This window comes from Phaenicophaeus curvirostris, chromosome 3 (assembly GCF_032191515.1).
Source record: "Phaenicophaeus curvirostris isolate KB17595 chromosome 3, BPBGC_Pcur_1.0, whole genome shotgun sequence".
NCBI lineage: Eukaryota > Metazoa > Chordata > Aves > Cuculiformes > Cuculidae > Phaenicophaeus > Phaenicophaeus curvirostris.
In genome coordinates, this window is record NC_091394.1 from 77,452,382 (window position 1) to 77,469,574 (window position 17,193).

A 17,193-nucleotide genomic window follows, 5' to 3' on the forward strand; every position below is an offset into this window, starting at 1 on the left:
CTCGCGGACACTTTAAAGCATTGCCCTGATACTGCAGGAGTCTGAAGGCAAATGAAAATTCAGGCCATCATGTTTCAAAGGTATATGCACCCGTATCCACGCCTACCTTTGGAGTTGGAGGAGACCAAGTTGTAATTTGAAACAGAAATAACGCTATCAGCTTCAAAATCAGAGTTTCACCGAGGGCCCTTCCCCGCCTCCCTCCTCTCCCCGCAGTTAAAGTTCAACTATTTCATTTGTAAATGCAGCTCTGTGATACAATCTGAAGCAGAAATGCAGAGGTGCCATTAGCTCAGTCAGGCAAACAAGCTGCTCTGGCTCCATCGTAAAAAACTCTGACTATAATGTTAACTTCTGCCATTAGGGTAAAGTATCGCCCACCAGCCCTATTGGAGCTTGCTCTTTATTGTCAACTGCCTTTCTCTTGGGGATCTTGGATTGTGGTCACTCACAATGGCTTTTCCCCCCTGCTTGTGGGTCTGGGAGGCTGTTCCTTCATGCTCTCCCTTCCTGAATCCTCCTAGACCCCAGGGTGCACTGGCCTTTCCCCTGCCAGGTGAGGTGTGCATCAGGTCTGTTTGATATAGCCTGCAGATCTCCTCCTTCCTGCATGTGCACATTCTGCTGGAGCAGGTTTCACATCCTTCTGGTTCAGGAAATACGTACTGGTGGTTTTCATTGCCCTTTTTCTTAATTCACTGTTTGGGGCTTTTGTCTGTTTGTTTTTGTTGTTGTTTTTTAAATAGAGGAAAAATGCAAAGTAGAAACAGGTTAATACATAATTGGCCCAAATTACTGTGTAATGCACTTATTCCTCACTGGGAAGAACAATTGGATTTTAATCCAGCTTCCTCTCACATTTCAGGCTCACTGTCCTGATTGAAAGATATCAGTGATGTTTCAGTTCACAATACTTCCTTTGCATCAAAATAGTGCTTGGGAGACCTGGTGGTGGGAGAGCTTCTCCCAGGTGCTGTACAGATGGATGGAGGTTAGAGGACAGGAGCTGACTGGTGGCTATCAACAGAACTAAGTGGGCATAAAGGAAAAGTATGAGAAGGATTTCCAAAGCAAAGACAGGCAGGGGCATTGCTGGGAACCGAGGGCAGCGTCAAGTTGTGTGGATGCTACATGGCAAAGGGGTTTTCAAGAACAGGTAGGGAGTAGTTTTATAAATGTTTGAGAAATTCCTTCCTAGTTTGAAAGACGGGGTGAGATGCATTTTTGAAATTGAAGAAAGACAGTGAAGGACCCTTAAAGTGAAGATCAGCAATTTCTGTTGGTGGGATGGAGAAAAGGGTACTGCTGATTAAGAGAATTTGTAAAATAAACAGAAGGGTCAGACTTATCCTTGGACACACTGAATTCAAATTGTGAGCTGTCAGAAGAACAAAGCAGACCAAAAAACAGCTGGGAAGGATGATGCCAGATGATCTTGCTACATCTGTGTTAACAAATAGTGCAAACATACAGAGCAGGTTTGTAGAGTGAAACAAGTCAGGGCTAAAGACCTGACATCCACATGAGGCATATCTCAGGACATTTTACTCAGTTCCCACAGACTGAGTAACCAGTAGTAGCTGGAGCATGTGAGGTTTGCTCCTAGTCCATGTCTTCTGGTCCGGCTCTTCCAAAAAGAATCCAGCTCATGTGCTCTGAGCTTTCTGATGTGAACCAAGGCACGGTAAGTTGGGATAATAAACATGAGCTCCTGATACAAACTGAAGCACCAATACATGCCTTGAAAGTTTGTCCTTCTTCCAAGCTTGGGAGCATCTTTGCTGAACTTAGGACAGAAGTGGAAAATAAATGTGTGAGTTGCCGGAGTGGGTCATAGCTGAATTAATTTATTTTTTGCAGAGTGGGGAGTGGGAGATATATTTGCTGGAAATTTAATAGTTCTTTGCACCACATTTTAAAAGTAATCTCTTTGGCACTCAGATTTTCATCACAGTGAATTGCTTGAGCACAGACTTCTCCTCACAGAAAGGGGTAAAAGGACTTCCTTTGATGATTCAGATCGATACGTACAGCTACAACAACCGCAGCAATAAACCCATCCACCGAGCCTACTGCCAGATCAAGGTTTTTTGTGACAAGGTAAGTGGAAAGCAGACTTACCATGGATAAAGGAGGAACCTTGCTAGACAGTTTATTATTGCTGTATTTTAGACTGGATTAAATGTGTTTTATTTCCCTAAAAATGGTGTTTCATGGTAGAATCTGGACATCATAAATTTAACAGATTATCATGTAACCATTTTACTGCTTTGCAGCTTTTTTAGCCCTGATTCCTCAGCTTGTGAGCAACAGTAGGACTGTTTAAGTACAGCATGTAACAGGTCATGATATAGGAATATAACATAAAGTCATAAAAAGTACAAATGTAAAGATCTCTGCTTGGAAGGTCAGTGCTGACCGCAGACTCATGCAAGTGCCACTCTGATGATGTTATCCCTTCTAGCTCTAACAGCCAGGATAGGTAATGTGTAAACTTTGTGGAGAGGTCTCTGACAGAGAAACACACCTTTCAGAAAAGGCCTGCTATGCTCTCTTTTATGACACAGTGGAAAATGCTGTGTTCCAGTGATGCCGCTGAAGGATTCCCTCCCACCCCCCCGCTTGGTTACAGGTGCTATTTTGGAACCTTCAGAGAGACTATTACGTTGCTAGGATTTTCTTTTTGAAAGTGAACTGCAAAATATATTAAGCATTTCCATTTTGTAGATCAGTAACATTTTTTTTATGTGCTTGCTCCCTCTTTGGAAGGATTTTGTTGTTTTACAGTGTATTCCTCTATGCCTTTGTGGGAACTGGTAAGATTTTTCAACACCAAAATACAGATCATGCCTTAACAAGTTTGACAGTGTCATGGTAGGCTGTATGTTTCACCATGTCGAATGAGTTGCTCAGAAACGTGATGTCAGTGATGATTCTTAGATCTGAGCATGACCACATTTCAGTTGTGTTTAACACCTCCCAGGCAATGACTTTATCCCTGCTGGGCAAGATCTTCCAGAGGGAGATGCCTGGGTTCTAGTTTTAGGTATTCAGGAGCCTACATCTGTTTCAGAGACTCGGATATTTATCTGAATTAGTCTTGCAGATGGGAATAGAAAGGCAAAAGGCCATGCTCCAGGCAATATGTAGCATTAACTTTTTAATGGAAAGGGTAAGAGTTCAACTGTTTCAAGTCTCTGTGCTGATGCTCCTTCCCCTTTTTCACTTAGTTCCCTTGTTGCTGTCTTGACAACGTGATCTTGAGGGCTAATCAGTCAGTTGTGTTAGTGAACCAAAAACTTTGAAAGTAATGAATGTAAATGTATGCATTAAGGTCTTCTTGCAGTTAAAATGTTATGCTTTTAAATGTAACTTTGAATGTCAAATATTTAGAGATTTGAAACTACAGCTGGATGTTAAAAGCTCAGTAAATATCAAAGTAAAAATCATTTTCATTTACCTGTTTTTGAAAGGCAACTAGAAAAATCTGAATTATTTAAAAAAAGGAAGGAAATTCAGAGTACAGACTCATCAAGGGTGACCTGTAGACACAACTGGAGGAGATTTTGCATAATATATGCTCATTGCATCTGCTGGCTAATTGGTGCTTCAAATATCCAGACTAGAAAGCAGGAAATGAATATTGAGTCTTTCAATCAAAACTGCCTCAAAGTAGAAGAAATGATCACTGGGGTAGTTAAAACATTATCCACATCAAAACTTTACTGAAAGTGGGAACTGAAGTCCTCAAGGGTATCAATAGTTGGATATGTATCTTTATAACAGAACTTTATACGTGCCTACACACACACAGAACTTTTTAACTTAATGAAGTGCTGAAATGAGTTGAATGAATGAAAATTATCAGTCAATTCACATGACGGTTTGTGATCATTGGCACTTGGAAAGAAACTAAGGCCTGATTCTCCCCTCACTCATGCTACTCTGTTGACATCCATTTGTCATGGTGCTTTAGTGAGTAAATTAATGGTTGGAGAATTTTCACTTGCTGATGGTGCTGGGAGAATATGTCACACTTAGAGGAAAGTAGCTGGTGGGGCTGGGTACCCTCATGTTTCCAAGATGCTAAAATAAAACCCTGGCACTGGTTGAGGTGGTGCTGAATGGAGGATCTTGACTCAGTTTCTCTTCTGAGTCTGCAACTTGCCCTCTAAGTGACAAATACAGGGGTTGCTGCCTCTTTGGGAAAGGCCATGAATCTGAGTCATTTATTGCCCACCTCTTTGTCATAATCAGTTTAAAAAGTGTTACACGGTCACTTAAAAAAAGAAAAAAACCTGAACTGCAAATATGTAATAATCTTTATACATCTTAAAAGTGTGAATTGCACTGTTACACCTCGATCTGACAGCCCCGAAGAGAAGCTGGTGAGAAACGTGTCTGATCTGTTCCAATCATCTGGATCAGAGGAACTGCATAGTAAATTCCTTCCGCCTGAGTACTGAAATATATCTTAATTTGAAGTGCAGAGGAAAAGTGTTTCTGTGCCTGGCAGTGTTCTTACAAATGTTTTTTCTGCAGTGAGGTGTCTCTTTAGCATTGGAGTTATGTTTCCCCATTTCCAGTCAGTGGGAACTTCACTGGACTGCCACAGCTTCTCAAATATGATGGGTAGTGGTTTAGCAACTTCATCAGCCAGTTCCTTTGGGACCCATAGATGGATCTCATCAGGTCCCATGGACTCATACACTTTCAAGTTCCTTAGATGGTCTCGAACCTGATCTTCTCCTGTGGTGGGCAATTCTTTGATCTTCCAGTCCCTGCCTTTGCCTTCTGTGACTCGTTTGGTTTGGCTTGAGCCCTTGCTGGTGAAGACTGAAACAAAAAACGTCATTGAGTACATCAGCCTTATCCATATCCTGGCTAACTAGGTCTCCCCTCTCTGAGGAGAGGGCCCACATTTACCCTAGTCTTCCTTTTATCATCTATGTACCTATAGAAGCTTTTCTTGTTGTCCTTGGCATCCCTGGCCACATTTAATTCTATCAGGGTTTTAGCTTTCCTAACCCGATTCCTGACTGCTCCCTACCTGCCCTTGCTTCCACCCTCTCTAGGCTTCCTTTTTGCTGAATCACAGGTAGAGGTGTCTAGTTTTTAAATAACACATTTGCTGATAAATTAATGTTCTCCAGCTGAAAAACAGCATAGCTGTTGTGGAAAGAGCATCCCTCAAGAAATAAAACTGCATTTAGCTAAGTGGGACATTTTATATATATATTTTAGTATTTACTCAGGCAGTTGCTTAAATTATATAAACTAGAGAGCAATGCCAACTCAGATCTGATGCGTGCTTTGTGACATAAATGTATGGAGATAAAGGCTACAAAGTCTGTAATCGTATGCTTGCTCCCTATGCATTCTCCAGTCTTTCATCCCTGTTTATTTTCCAGTGGGCAATGTTAAAAGTGACTGTCACTGTGCACATCTTGTTTTCTCAGTGCTAATTCCCTCTGCCCTTGCAGTCTTTTTATTGTGTGCAGATCACTGATGCTGCATTATGATAAGAGAATATAATTTTTATTCCTTAAGGAGGTTGTCAGGGAAACTTGCTACCAGGCCTATTTATATTTATATATTGCAAGATGCTTTAGCCACTGCGTATGAAGGAACTGAGGATTCAGAATTATTTTGGTTTTCTAAATGTTATTAACTTTGCTTAAAAGAGCAGAAGCATTTGAATTGGCAAATATCGTAACATCATTTCAAAATCAAATAAAGTAATCCTATTTTCTTTACTCTGAAATAAGTTTAGAATATATGCAATTTTTCCCCTTTTGCCTTCAGGTATGGATTATCATAGGGTATTGAGCAACTCTAATTACCTATAAATCTTCTTCTTTAGAGAGAAGGCATCTGAAGCTTATGGGCCTGTCTTACCAGATGTGGGATGCTTTGGCCTGGAACTAGAAACAGGTGTACACATGAGCTTCATCATAGTGTTGGGAGTGGTCCTTATGATGGCAAGGGCTTTGCTAGGCTGGAGCTAGAATGCAAGACATAAGTTTAGATGAGCTGAGGACTTGGAAAAATGTTTTGAATGGGCTGAAGTTCATAGGCTGTGTTTGCTAATGATTAGTACCAGAAATACTCATTGCATTGATACAAAGTCCAGACATCAATGAAAAAAATGGAAAAATCATTCAATTATTTGACTGATCAGAGCCTAATTTGTAGTCCCCTGTGAGTAGTCCCCTCTGAAGAGGTATGCAAACTCTGATTTATTAGATATTTGACAGATGGCTCAGCTGTGAAAACTGTCTAGTAGAAATGCTCTGGTATGCAAAAATCTTATTGTGGTGCATTGTCTCAGAACCTACAATGACAGTGTACCTCAAGTAGGCTTGGCTGGTCCCTGCACTGGGCCTTGTGGAATGCTCCTGGCTCAGAAGGGCTGGTATGTAGTGTTGTGGCTATTACAGCTGCCACATTTGTAAAGTGGCTGTGGCACAAATAAGCACTGGTGAATGGGAGTGGCTGCCATCCTCAGGGATTGCCTGCACCCCAGAGGACTCAAAGTGTCTTGCTTTGAGTGAAAGAAGAAAAAGCTGTGAAGCTGTACCAAGTTCATAATTTACAGAGAGTTCATAACTTACTGTACCAAGTTCATAACTTACAGAGAATATCAAAGAAAAATCAGCAAAACATATATTCCTTATTGTGCATAAAAGAATGAGTCCTCCTTAGTTTCTGCCTCCTGAGGGGAAACTCTTGCTTGCTGCCATGGTGGAAATGACTTTCAAGGTTCCTCCTGCTGCCTGTGAGCAGCAGAGCAGAAGCACAGAGTGGTAGGTAGGGCTGTGGCCGCCTGGCGGAGCTGCTGTGTGCAGCAGAGGGCTCTCAGGGATGTACCTTCTGCAGGACAGTGGCTGTGAGGCATAGTTTTAGTCCTTTCTACCAAAGGATAGTGGCCTTTAAAGATGCAAATGTAGTCCTAGAAGCAGTTCAGATAAGGGTGTGACTCCCAGTCCTTTGCCTTTTGTGGCTGAAGTCAGTGACAATTGCACTGGGACCTGAGTCTGGAGGCAATATTTCTGTTCAACCTTTCGTGTTTTTTAAAGAGACATTTCTTCTTCCACCTCTTTCAACCTCTGGAAATCCATTGATGACAGCCAGAAGTACATCTTTCCTCGTGTTCTTTTTGGGCTCTGTTCATTGGCTCATGTGTGAATTTTGCCATCTTGAGTGTATATTTTTGTCTTTCCTTCCTCCCTCCCCCTTTCTTTTAAAGAAACTTCTAATTTTAATTTGGAAAAAATCTTTAATTTTGCATGCTGACTGTTTGTGAGCATATGGATCTTTAATGCCCTTTAAACATATCTATGTTCATATTTATAAAGTAAATTAGGATAACTTCAAAGGAAGTGTTGCTGCTTTTTATGTCAATAACAAGTTTTATTTTCTGAATTTACTGGGAGTATATTTACATAACAGAAGCCTGCAGCTTCCCAGAAGTTCCTCGGCCTAATAAGAGGGTGCTACACTGCTTTCCAGTTCCTGGAGGGCTTCTGTCTTATTGAAATGCCTGTATATTTCTGTAAGAGCCTTTGCACTGTTGGCAAGCTCTTGAACGGCCAAATTTTAAAGGCCTCTACAGAGCTGGACATAGTGGAACAATGACACCCCTAGGCAAGGTGGGTGGAGGAGAGATTAGGGAAAAGCTTAGCACAAATGTGATGCAAGACGATAGCAAACCTATAAGTGTTTTATGTCAGTATGTAAACAAAGTATTTGGCCTAAGCACTACATCCATGGCACGGGTGCTGGGCTTGAGATACGTTTTGTGGAGGTTGTGGTGACGACCCTGCTACAAACCACACACTGCCCAAGCTATCCATCCCATATCCTCCAAGCCCACATGTGGTTTTTTTCCTGTTGGTGATTCCAGTCCTGGGGGCTGCTGGATGTGCCAGCCTGAGTTTTGGGCACAGGTGATCAATGCAGAGCTGGCTGCACCTTCATGTTGCACAAGAACCTGGACAAATTTTTCTGTAATGGGATAACCAGTCTCTGTTTCAGCATTTCTGATGTGTCCATCATTGTAGATCCAGATATCGCAGGGCAGGATGCTCACAGTGGTTCCTTTTTGGGATAATAATATCTGTGGGTTGTTTTTTCTTGCATCAGGGAGCAGAAAGGAAAATCCGAGATGAAGAGAGAAAGCAGAACAGGAAGAAAGGCAAAGGCCAGGCGTCCCAAGCCTCGTGTAATAACTGTGAGTAAGATGGGCTTTTCTGGTTTGGGGTTAAGTCATGCTTAAAATGCCTCCTCTTGTAATCACATTGCTTTGTGATTCTCCTAGCAGCTGAAGGGAAGTTGAGTGCGCTTCCTTTGCAAAAAAAGAGCGATATCACCTTTTTCAAAACAATGGCTGACCTGGATTCCCAGCCAGTTCTCTTCATACCGGATGTTCACTTTGGAAACCTACAAAGAACTGGACAGGTAAGAAATGATAATGAGATGAGCTGGTGCCCACTTGCCATCAGGCCATGTGTGCTTCAGGGCAGTTTTTAGGAAAATATATCACTGTTCTTGGGGGCTGCTTGTTTCTGTTCTCCTTTTGGTAAATGCAACTGTTGGTGAGTCACTTAACCAAGACTTTACAAGAGAGAAGTGCCCTTCTGAGTTCTAGGTTCATTAATACCTCACTAGCCTGTTTTTTATGGTTTTGCCTTTCTTTTGCTACTGAGAAAGAATGGGACACATAGTCAAGGATTTTGACCTAGGAGGTTGATTTGTGACTGAAAGTCTGTTTTTTGGGTGTGCTATTTGGCTTGATGACATGAGGTGCCACCTTGTGGTAGAAGAGGTCCCATTCCCTGTGACAACTGAAAACAAAGACCCACCTCTTACACGTGTAAGGAAGTCAAGAGTAGGCTCACTAAACACCGCTGCCCATTTTCTGTCGGCATCACCTAGAGATCTGTGAATTGCTTAGAAGAAAATGTTTTCACTTTATGAAATAAAAATCTATCACGCTTATGTTAATATTCAGCATTGGCTTAGTGCAGAAGTCGTCCATTTATTATCACCAGAAAGTGTGTGGAGGTCTTTGCTGACTCGTCTCTTTTAAGACTTACTTTATCAGTTGTTGGGAAATTGCAAACCTGAATTAGAGGGTAAGCTCTGAAAATGTTTTATATGAAACTATACGAAATACATGAAATTTATGAAATATTAACAACTCGGGGAGTAGGATGAGACCGTAAAGCATGTGTTTATAAATACAAATAGTAGATGAGGAAATTTTATATGCATCTTGCTGCAAAATATTTGAAAAATTAAGATTAAATGACACTGGGTTGGAATTGTCATTCATTTTAAAGCAGTGAGGATAGTGGTAGAGCAAAGCACAAAGAGCACAGACATTGCAATCACAGCTGTCACTGACTTACTCTCCAAAATTGGAAAGACGCCCACTCACATATCAGTACTGGGTACCTTCTGTCCTCATGGCTTTCAAACCAGCCTGGGGACTTGTCACAAAACAGGAGAAGGTGAAAACATTCATTAGTATATGTAATCTTGTGAATAATTTTCTAAACTAACTGTAAGATATCTCAGTTTGCTAGCTTTTAGGCAATGTTCAGTCTTGTATTTTTGCTGCTGTATAGGCGGCAGTATTGGCATCCTTGTTATCCTGAACATTTTAGTTGGGTTGTGTATTATTTAATGTAAGAAGGATTTGTTATGACAGTGTTTTGTAGCCATTTTTCAGCTCCTGGATGTAGAAGGAGTTCCAGATCTCAGTTTTGCACACACACATCTAAGCGATTTTCAGTGTATAGGTTCAGAAGTGAAAGCTCATAGTGTGGTGCGTTGACCCTGACTGGTCACCAGGTGCACACTGAAGTCGCTCTGTCACTCCCCTCCTTAGATGGATGGGAGCAAATACAACAACGGAAGGCTTGTGGGTTGAGATAGGGACAGGGAGGTCACTCAGCAATTACTGTCACTTACTCAACTTGGGGAAACAATCAGATGTTGTTAACAATCAAATCAGATTAGGGTAAAGGGAAAATAATAACAAATCTTAAAACACCTTTCCTCCACTCCTCCCTCCTTCCCAGGTTTAACTTCATTCCCAACTTCTTTCCCCTCTCCCACCCCAGCAGTGCGAGGGGACAGGGAGTTGGGGTTACAGGCAGTTCTTCACATGCTGTTTTGGCCACTCCTTCCTCCTCAAGAAGACCCCTCACACTCTTACCCCTGCTCTGGCATGGTCCCTCCCTTGGGAGACAGTTCTCCATGAATTTCTCCAATGTGAGTCCTTCCTGTGGGCTGCAGTTCTTAATGAACTATTGCAGCGTGGGTCCTTCTACAGGGTGCCGTCCTTCAGGAACAGACTGCTCCAGTGAGGGTCCCCGACAGGGTCACAATTCCTGCTAGCAAACCTGCTCCAGCCTGGGTTCCTTTCTCTTTGGGGCCACAAGTCCTGCCAGGAGCTTCCCTCAAGGGTTGCAGCCTCCTTCAGGTACATCCATCTGCTCCAGTGTGGGATCCTCCACAGTCTGCAGGTGGATATCTACTCCACCATTAACCTTCAGGGGCTGCAGGGGGACAGCCTGCCTTGCCATGGACTTCACTACAGGCTGTGGGGGAGTGAATCTCTGCTCTCCTGTCTGGAGTACCTCCTTCCTCTCCTTCACTGACCGTGGTGTCTCCAGAGTTGTTTCTCACATAATATCACTTCTCTGTCCTGCTAGAGTTGTGCAGTTTTGGTTTCTTTTCCTCTTCTTAAATATGTTGCCAGAAGGTCTACCACCATCGCTGATCGTCAGCCTTGGCCAGTGCCAGGTCTGCTTTGGAGGGAACTGGCATTGCTTCTGTTGGACATAGGGGAAACTTTTGGCAACGTCTTACAGAACCCCCCCTGGAACCCCCCAGCTTCCAATATCTTGCCCCACAAGCCCAGTACAGAGCTGAATGTACTCCGAACTGTGCTGGTGTGAGTGCTGGAAAGCTGCCTGAGGTGCCTCTGCCCCAGCAGAACGCGAGGCTCCAGTGCCCTGCCTTCACCCCACACAGGAACTCAGCAGCTGGAATGCTGGTGAACTTGATGGTGTGAACCCACGATGCAGGCACAGTGTGAGGAATTCGGCTGCTGATTAAATTTGGACCCAGTGACTGTGAGCTATACCGATTTCCACAAAGCAGAGATCTGGACTTGTGCTTCTGCCCACAGCCCATGCAAAAGAGTTCACCTGTACCATTAATAGTTGTATTTCCATTAGGCCTGTAGTTTAATGTGGGTCTTTATAGTTTAATTAGATTTCCAGACAGTATTAAATACATACACAGGCTTGTGAGTGTTGTTGCTTAAATCGTATTAGAAGTAATTTAGATGAGTAGTGATCTGATTTAGAGGGTTGTAAAATAATAGGGGGAATGACATAAACCAGAGGAGAAGGCATTGTCTGTCAAAATGTTTGATATATTTCCACTAAATGATATTCAACAGCAGTTTTTCTAAGCCACGTTTTTTCCAGATCACAATTAGTACTGGAGTTTTATAGAAGGAAAAGGATTTTTAATGTATGAAAAACTGCAAACCACTTGTCTTTTCCTCCTTTTGAAGTTATTCTGTTAAGCCTGTGTCTGAGTTTCAGGAGTAATTGGTTTTTTCTACCCTTCTAGGTTTACTACAATACAGATGACGAGAGAGAAGGGTAAGACATTTATTGTTTCACAAGCTTTGCAGTTAGCAGTTCAAACTCATAGAAAGCAAGCACAAAACATGAGATCAGATAAAACTGATCTCCTTTCTCTCCCTTCCTTCATGTTCTCCCACCACTAATGGTAGATGACTAATATGTAGAACTGGTAGAGGGGAGGTTTATTTTATGGTACCTTTCTTTTCCTTCATGTGAACTGCCTACTTTTTCTATCTATTTCTTATTACATGTTCAAGTAAACCACTTTGAAGAGTTGTAAGGTTCAATACAGGGACAGGATAATAGATTTGATAATAAAGGCCCTTTTATATAAGCATTCTCAAATAGTTTCAAAACCAGGAATTGTTTAATGAATCACTGAAATTCATCCTATTCCTGGAAGCTGTTTAGCGGCACACAGGTGTGTATATGACAAATACAAGAAGTGCAGAGAGAATGCCTAACAAAAGAAAAATGTAGAAAGAGAATGGGAGACCCTGAGAATGCAGAAGGTTGGAAATGGGAGCACTCCCTGTCTGGTTTGGAGGAATTGGGAGAAACGCAGAAAGTCCCTAAAATAGTTAGATATGTCACGAAATAAGGGCTTTAATTTGTATGGCTGCAGTTCAGCTGGAATTAACTGTGATGTGTGCAAGCGCCAGGCTTCTGCAAGTTGCTTGAATACCAAGTGAGCACCCTCAAATCTGAGGGTGTGGAGTAGGACAACTGCACTCACATAAGCCTGCAAGAAGCAGTCAGTGGTAGGGAGTGACTGAACACTTGCAGCTAACAGTGACTTGAAAATGTGGGGCTCTTTCCTTTCCTTTTGTGAAACTGATGTTCTTTATAAGGCTCACAATGGAATTTGTGGAACAAAAGGGATTATTGCATCAAGCACACTGGCTTCAGTTCTTTCCTCCAAGAGTGAAAGGAGACACTAAATACTGCCAGAGCTATGGGGAGGGGAAGGGGCAGCCCTAGTGCCCTCAGCTTCCCCAGTGGAGTACATTGTGGCTGCAGGCTGGATCTGGCCCAGCGTGTTATTCCTTTTGAACTCACTGACTTGTACTGTCTTGGGTATTAGAAATATCGCTGGTGTTTCCTGAGGCTGTCTCCTTGATCCCAAACAGGAGGTGAATCAATGTCTAAATGTGGGTTCAGCTCCTTACTTGGCTATTTCTTCCTCCCAGCCCCCCCTTCTCTCAATATTTAAATTGTTAAGGCCTTAGGGGTTTTCAGATTTTCCTGTCACCTGTCCCAGCCAGTCAGTCTGGACAATCTGAGAGGCTTGAGGAGTTCAGATAAGCATCAAAAGCCTAATCCTTGCAGTCTCTGGTCTAGTGCTACTTGAATAGCTAGTGGAGTTCTTGCCAAAGTTGAAGGAGTCATGACTGCTGCTGTTGCCTTCTGCTGGAAGCACAGTTTTACCCTGACATGGTCCCTGTTTTGTTTTCTAGTAGCAGTGTCCTGGTCAAAAGGATGTTCCGGCCTGTGGAGGAGGAATTTGGTCCATCCCCTTTGAAACAAATGAAAGAAGAAGGCCTGAAAAGAGGTAACAGTCAATTCTTAGCAGTTAAAAATAATGCTGTGGGACTCATGACCTCGAACTGAGAAGGGTGGGTGTGGCTTGGACCAAGTCAGGGATTTGATGCTAGTGCAAATACGGAGTAGATGGGAGAAGATACCGCTACACTTATGAGTATACAAGGAGGCGTTTTAACAAATGCTAGTAATTATTTAAAAGCAGAAAAGGAAAAGGACTGCTGTTTCAAGAAGGGATCTGGAAAAAAAGTGTATATAAAATATAAAAAAGCTGGAAAGTTTCTTGGTCCTTGGCCAAGCTACTTAGTTCATAAATGTTCCAGTAGCAAATCTTTGGTTGTCTGTTTTTAACTTTTGCTCATCTTTTCTGTTCTGGCTGGGATCACAGGGATCACAAGCAAATATGCAAGATGCACTGGATCAGAAACAGAGACCATACACAGTTAAGCTCCAGCTGACTGCAGACTTACATTAGCCTGAATCAAATCTCAGAAATTTCCCACCCAATCAGAAGTATAAGGCATTAGCAGACACAGGCTTATCAAAATTGTTTAAGAGTTTGTTTCCCTTAACTGTTTTTACTGTCTTGAGTGGATATTTTCAGTTGTGTTCCACATGCTGTCCCAGTCCAACTCCTGTTTTCAAGTCTGCTACAGTGGAGCTTAAATTTAGTAACATTGAAGTAATGGTTTAGGTTGAGCTGTTAAACTTTGTGCTGAAGGTAAGGATGAGCAGATGGCAATTCTGTCCACAAAAAATCTGCTTTGTGTACAGTCACTTCCATTGCAGTGCTATAGGTGACACCTTCCTCCACTGCCACAGTTAGACACTCTGGAGAATATTTGCCATTCCTTCAGCCTCGTGAGTTCTGTCAAGTTAATTTATTGGAAGCTCCAGGGATTCGACCAATTTATATAACTCAAGGTAGCAAATGTTTTGAGGTTTGCCCATCAGTTTATGAGACAAACAAGGTACAGAAGTGAGCTCCGTTGTTCTTAGTTACACCATTTGTAAGATTAATGTGAGCATTATAGAAACAACTTCCCATGAGCCTGCATTTGCAAAATTTCTCTGTTGGTTGTGGTGATGTCCTTGAGCCAGAGGAAGCATACAAGATTACAGGATGGAGGCTGATATCTTCCTGGAATAAATATGATCCGAGGGCATAAATATGAGTAGTCACATCATCACAGCCATTGCTTGGCACTCAGTATCAATTCTGCTGAGCCCAGAGCAGCCTTTGCAGCCCCTTTCCCTCCTCTGTCCTGGCTGAACCTCCCACTGTGGGCCAGCTGTTCCTCTCTTTGCAGTTGTGCCAGCACAAAGGTTTGTGGGGCCACATTGCACACTGAAGAAGGGATCTGATCTGTCTGAAGAACAAATCAAAAAAGGGTTGTTTTTTCACTTGCATATGCTCTTCAAAAGACTTCAGCACAGAGGAAAATTCATTGAGACAGGCCAGAGTAACAGAGCATAAGGGCAGGCATCACTGTCACCAGAAGTCGTTTATGGAAAAGTGCCCTAGTGAAGCAAAGCAAAGATTTTCACACCTGTCAGGGGAAAGAAAAAGAAAACAACATCCCATATGTTTACTAATCCTGACTCTCTGTGTGTATAATAGTGATTCAAGTTCCCCATTACTCTTGTAATGGATCCATCATTCAGCATAATGTTGCCTGACATATCAAGCACAACAGAGAGATTTAAAGCTCAGCACTTGGATTCTATAATGTCCCTAACTTTAGCCTCAAACCGAGTGATTTTTCCTCCTTTCAGATACATTTGTAATTATTAAAACTGGTAGAGGTCCAGATGTTTGAAAAGCCAGGAGTTACAGGACAGCCCTCTGGTCACAAGAAAAGAATTACTGAATTAATGACAGTGTTAGTATAGATAAAATTAGCAGAATGGGTGCTTTCTCATGTGGGTAAACATATCAAACCTAACGGAGTTTAACTACGGCTGTGGATATCTTTGTTCTCTTATATTCTGACAGTTACTTTTGTTGTGACACAAAGTTATCTCAGCTTCTAAGTCCTTTAAAAAGGGCACTCTCAGGCAGGTCCCAAAGAATTTCAGTCTATAGTAGGTGAAAAGAATGTGGTTCTGTGTGTCTGTGGTAGCAGTTTTATGGCTCATACTTCTGAATTAAAGACGAAAAAAACATCATTGTCCTGCACATCTGCTTTGTAGACCGAGGCAGTGGACCAATCTGCCCATGTTTTAAATCTTTTTTTTCAGTCATTTCAAAATGTAGACAAAGAAGCTACAATTCTCTGCAGATGGACCTAAGTCCACCCTGCTACTGTCTTCACCTAAGATTAGTTTCCAAACAATTGCTGCTCTATAAATAATGCCATCATCTCTGTTGGGTCATCTATTGAGTTAGCTGGTGAAGAACCAGCTTAGCTGAACCAGCTTCGCTGAACAATCTCTGAACCACGAGGCTTAGCAGTTTCAAAAGATCACGTTTTCTGTCTACTCCCTCCCTCCCCTCTGATTATTACCAATATGCTTTGTCACAAAGACGTAAAATACCTAACAGCACTGCTATTTGAAAAGGCAGTTTACTTAGGGAACAAAATAAATAGTAAAAAATCTTATTTAACCTGCTACTTTATCAGAGTCATGTGGGATTACACCTAAATCACTTCGCTGGTATTTGTATTTATTCGCTTTGTAGCCATTTGCTTTGCTTTTGCCACCCATGCAGCAACAAGTTTCCTCCTTTCATCTGTCCAAGTAAGAGAGAGAGAAGAGAATGAGAGCTGGAGAGGTCAGGGTGCTGCGACTGTGAACCACTAAGGCCTGGCAGGACAACTTGGGGAGGAAAAGGATATTTTCAGGAGTACAAATGGCATCTGGGTGCCTGAGCAGCAATAGGCATGCAGGTAAATGCCTGCCTGCCAGCTGTCATTTTGACTGTCACCCCTGTAAAGTCTGAAATGACCTTGCACTTGTTCTTTCCAGTGTTTATCTGCATTACAATATCAGAGAGAACTATTTCTTTCTCTTTTTGTTAACTTTGCTCTCGAAGGCTCAGCTAGTGGCAAACCACACTTGCCTGTTGCAGGTTGAGGGAGGTGATTCTGCCCCTTTATTCCTCTCTTGTGAGACCTCGTCTGGAGTACTGTGTCTAGTTTTGGAATCCTCAGCATAAGAAGGATATGGAACTGTGAGGAGGGCTACAAAGATGATCCGAGGGCTGGAGCACGTCCTATATGAGGACAGGCTGAGAGAGTTGAGGTTGTTCAGCCTGGAGAAGAGAAGGCTCCAAGGAGACCTTATAGCGACCCTCCAGTACCTGCAGGGGCTACAGGAAAGCTGGAGAGGGACTGTTCATAAAGGCTTGTGGTGATAGGATGAGGGAGAATAGGTATAAACTGGACAGGGGCAGATTTAGTTTTGATATAAGGAAGATTTTCTTCACTATGAGAATGGTGAGGCACTGGCACAGGTTGTCCAGGGAAGCTGTGGCTGCCCCATCCCTGGAGGTGTTCAAGGCCAGGCTGAATGGGGCCTTGGGCAGCCTGGTCTAGTGGGAGGTGTCCCTGCCTATGGCAGCAGGGTTGGAACTGGATGATCTTTAAGATCCCTTCCAACCCAAATTATTCTACGATTCTCTGATGAATGTCTTTTCCCAGCCTTTTGGGTGAAGCCTGGAGAGGTGCAAGCTGACACACAGCTTGTATGTTTTGTCCCATGACCCAGGGACAGAGCCCCGGTGCTGTTTAGCTTCTCCAATTTCAGTAAATGGAGGTTTAAATGCTTGAAGATATAGACTGCTCACATTAAATTAAATTCTCTAAATTTTCCTTGTGTATTTTTAATGCAATTGTGTTGTGTCTTCCACGTTTAAATCACTGATGATATGAAAATACCTTTTTTTTTTTAAGTAAACAGTCTTTAGCACTTCATTTTATCTGTTGTGGATTAATAATTGTTTTTCTGTTCAGTGTGGGATGTTTCATCTGTTCAG

General features: G+C 42.4%; 1 protein-coding gene across 3 annotated transcripts in view; it reads left to right on the forward strand.

Moving 5' to 3' along the window:
• The window catches only part of GRHL2 (grainyhead like transcription factor 2), a 67,680-nt gene that overhangs the window by 41,762 nt on the left and 8,725 nt on the right, over positions 1–17,193 (forward strand). For 2 of the 3 annotated variants that reach the window (XM_069854430.1, XM_069854431.1), the window contains exons 9-13: positions 1,942–2,100; positions 8,146–8,233; positions 8,324–8,460; positions 11,656–11,687; positions 13,130–13,224. In XM_069854430.1, the coding sequence (XP_069710531.1) occupies positions 1,942–2,100; positions 8,146–8,233; positions 8,324–8,460; positions 11,656–11,687; positions 13,130–13,224 (511 nt within the window). The remainder of the gene's footprint in view (positions 1–1,941; positions 2,101–8,145; positions 8,234–8,323; positions 8,461–11,655; positions 11,688–13,129; positions 13,225–17,193) is intronic. The other variant, XM_069854432.1, reaches the window with a different exon arrangement.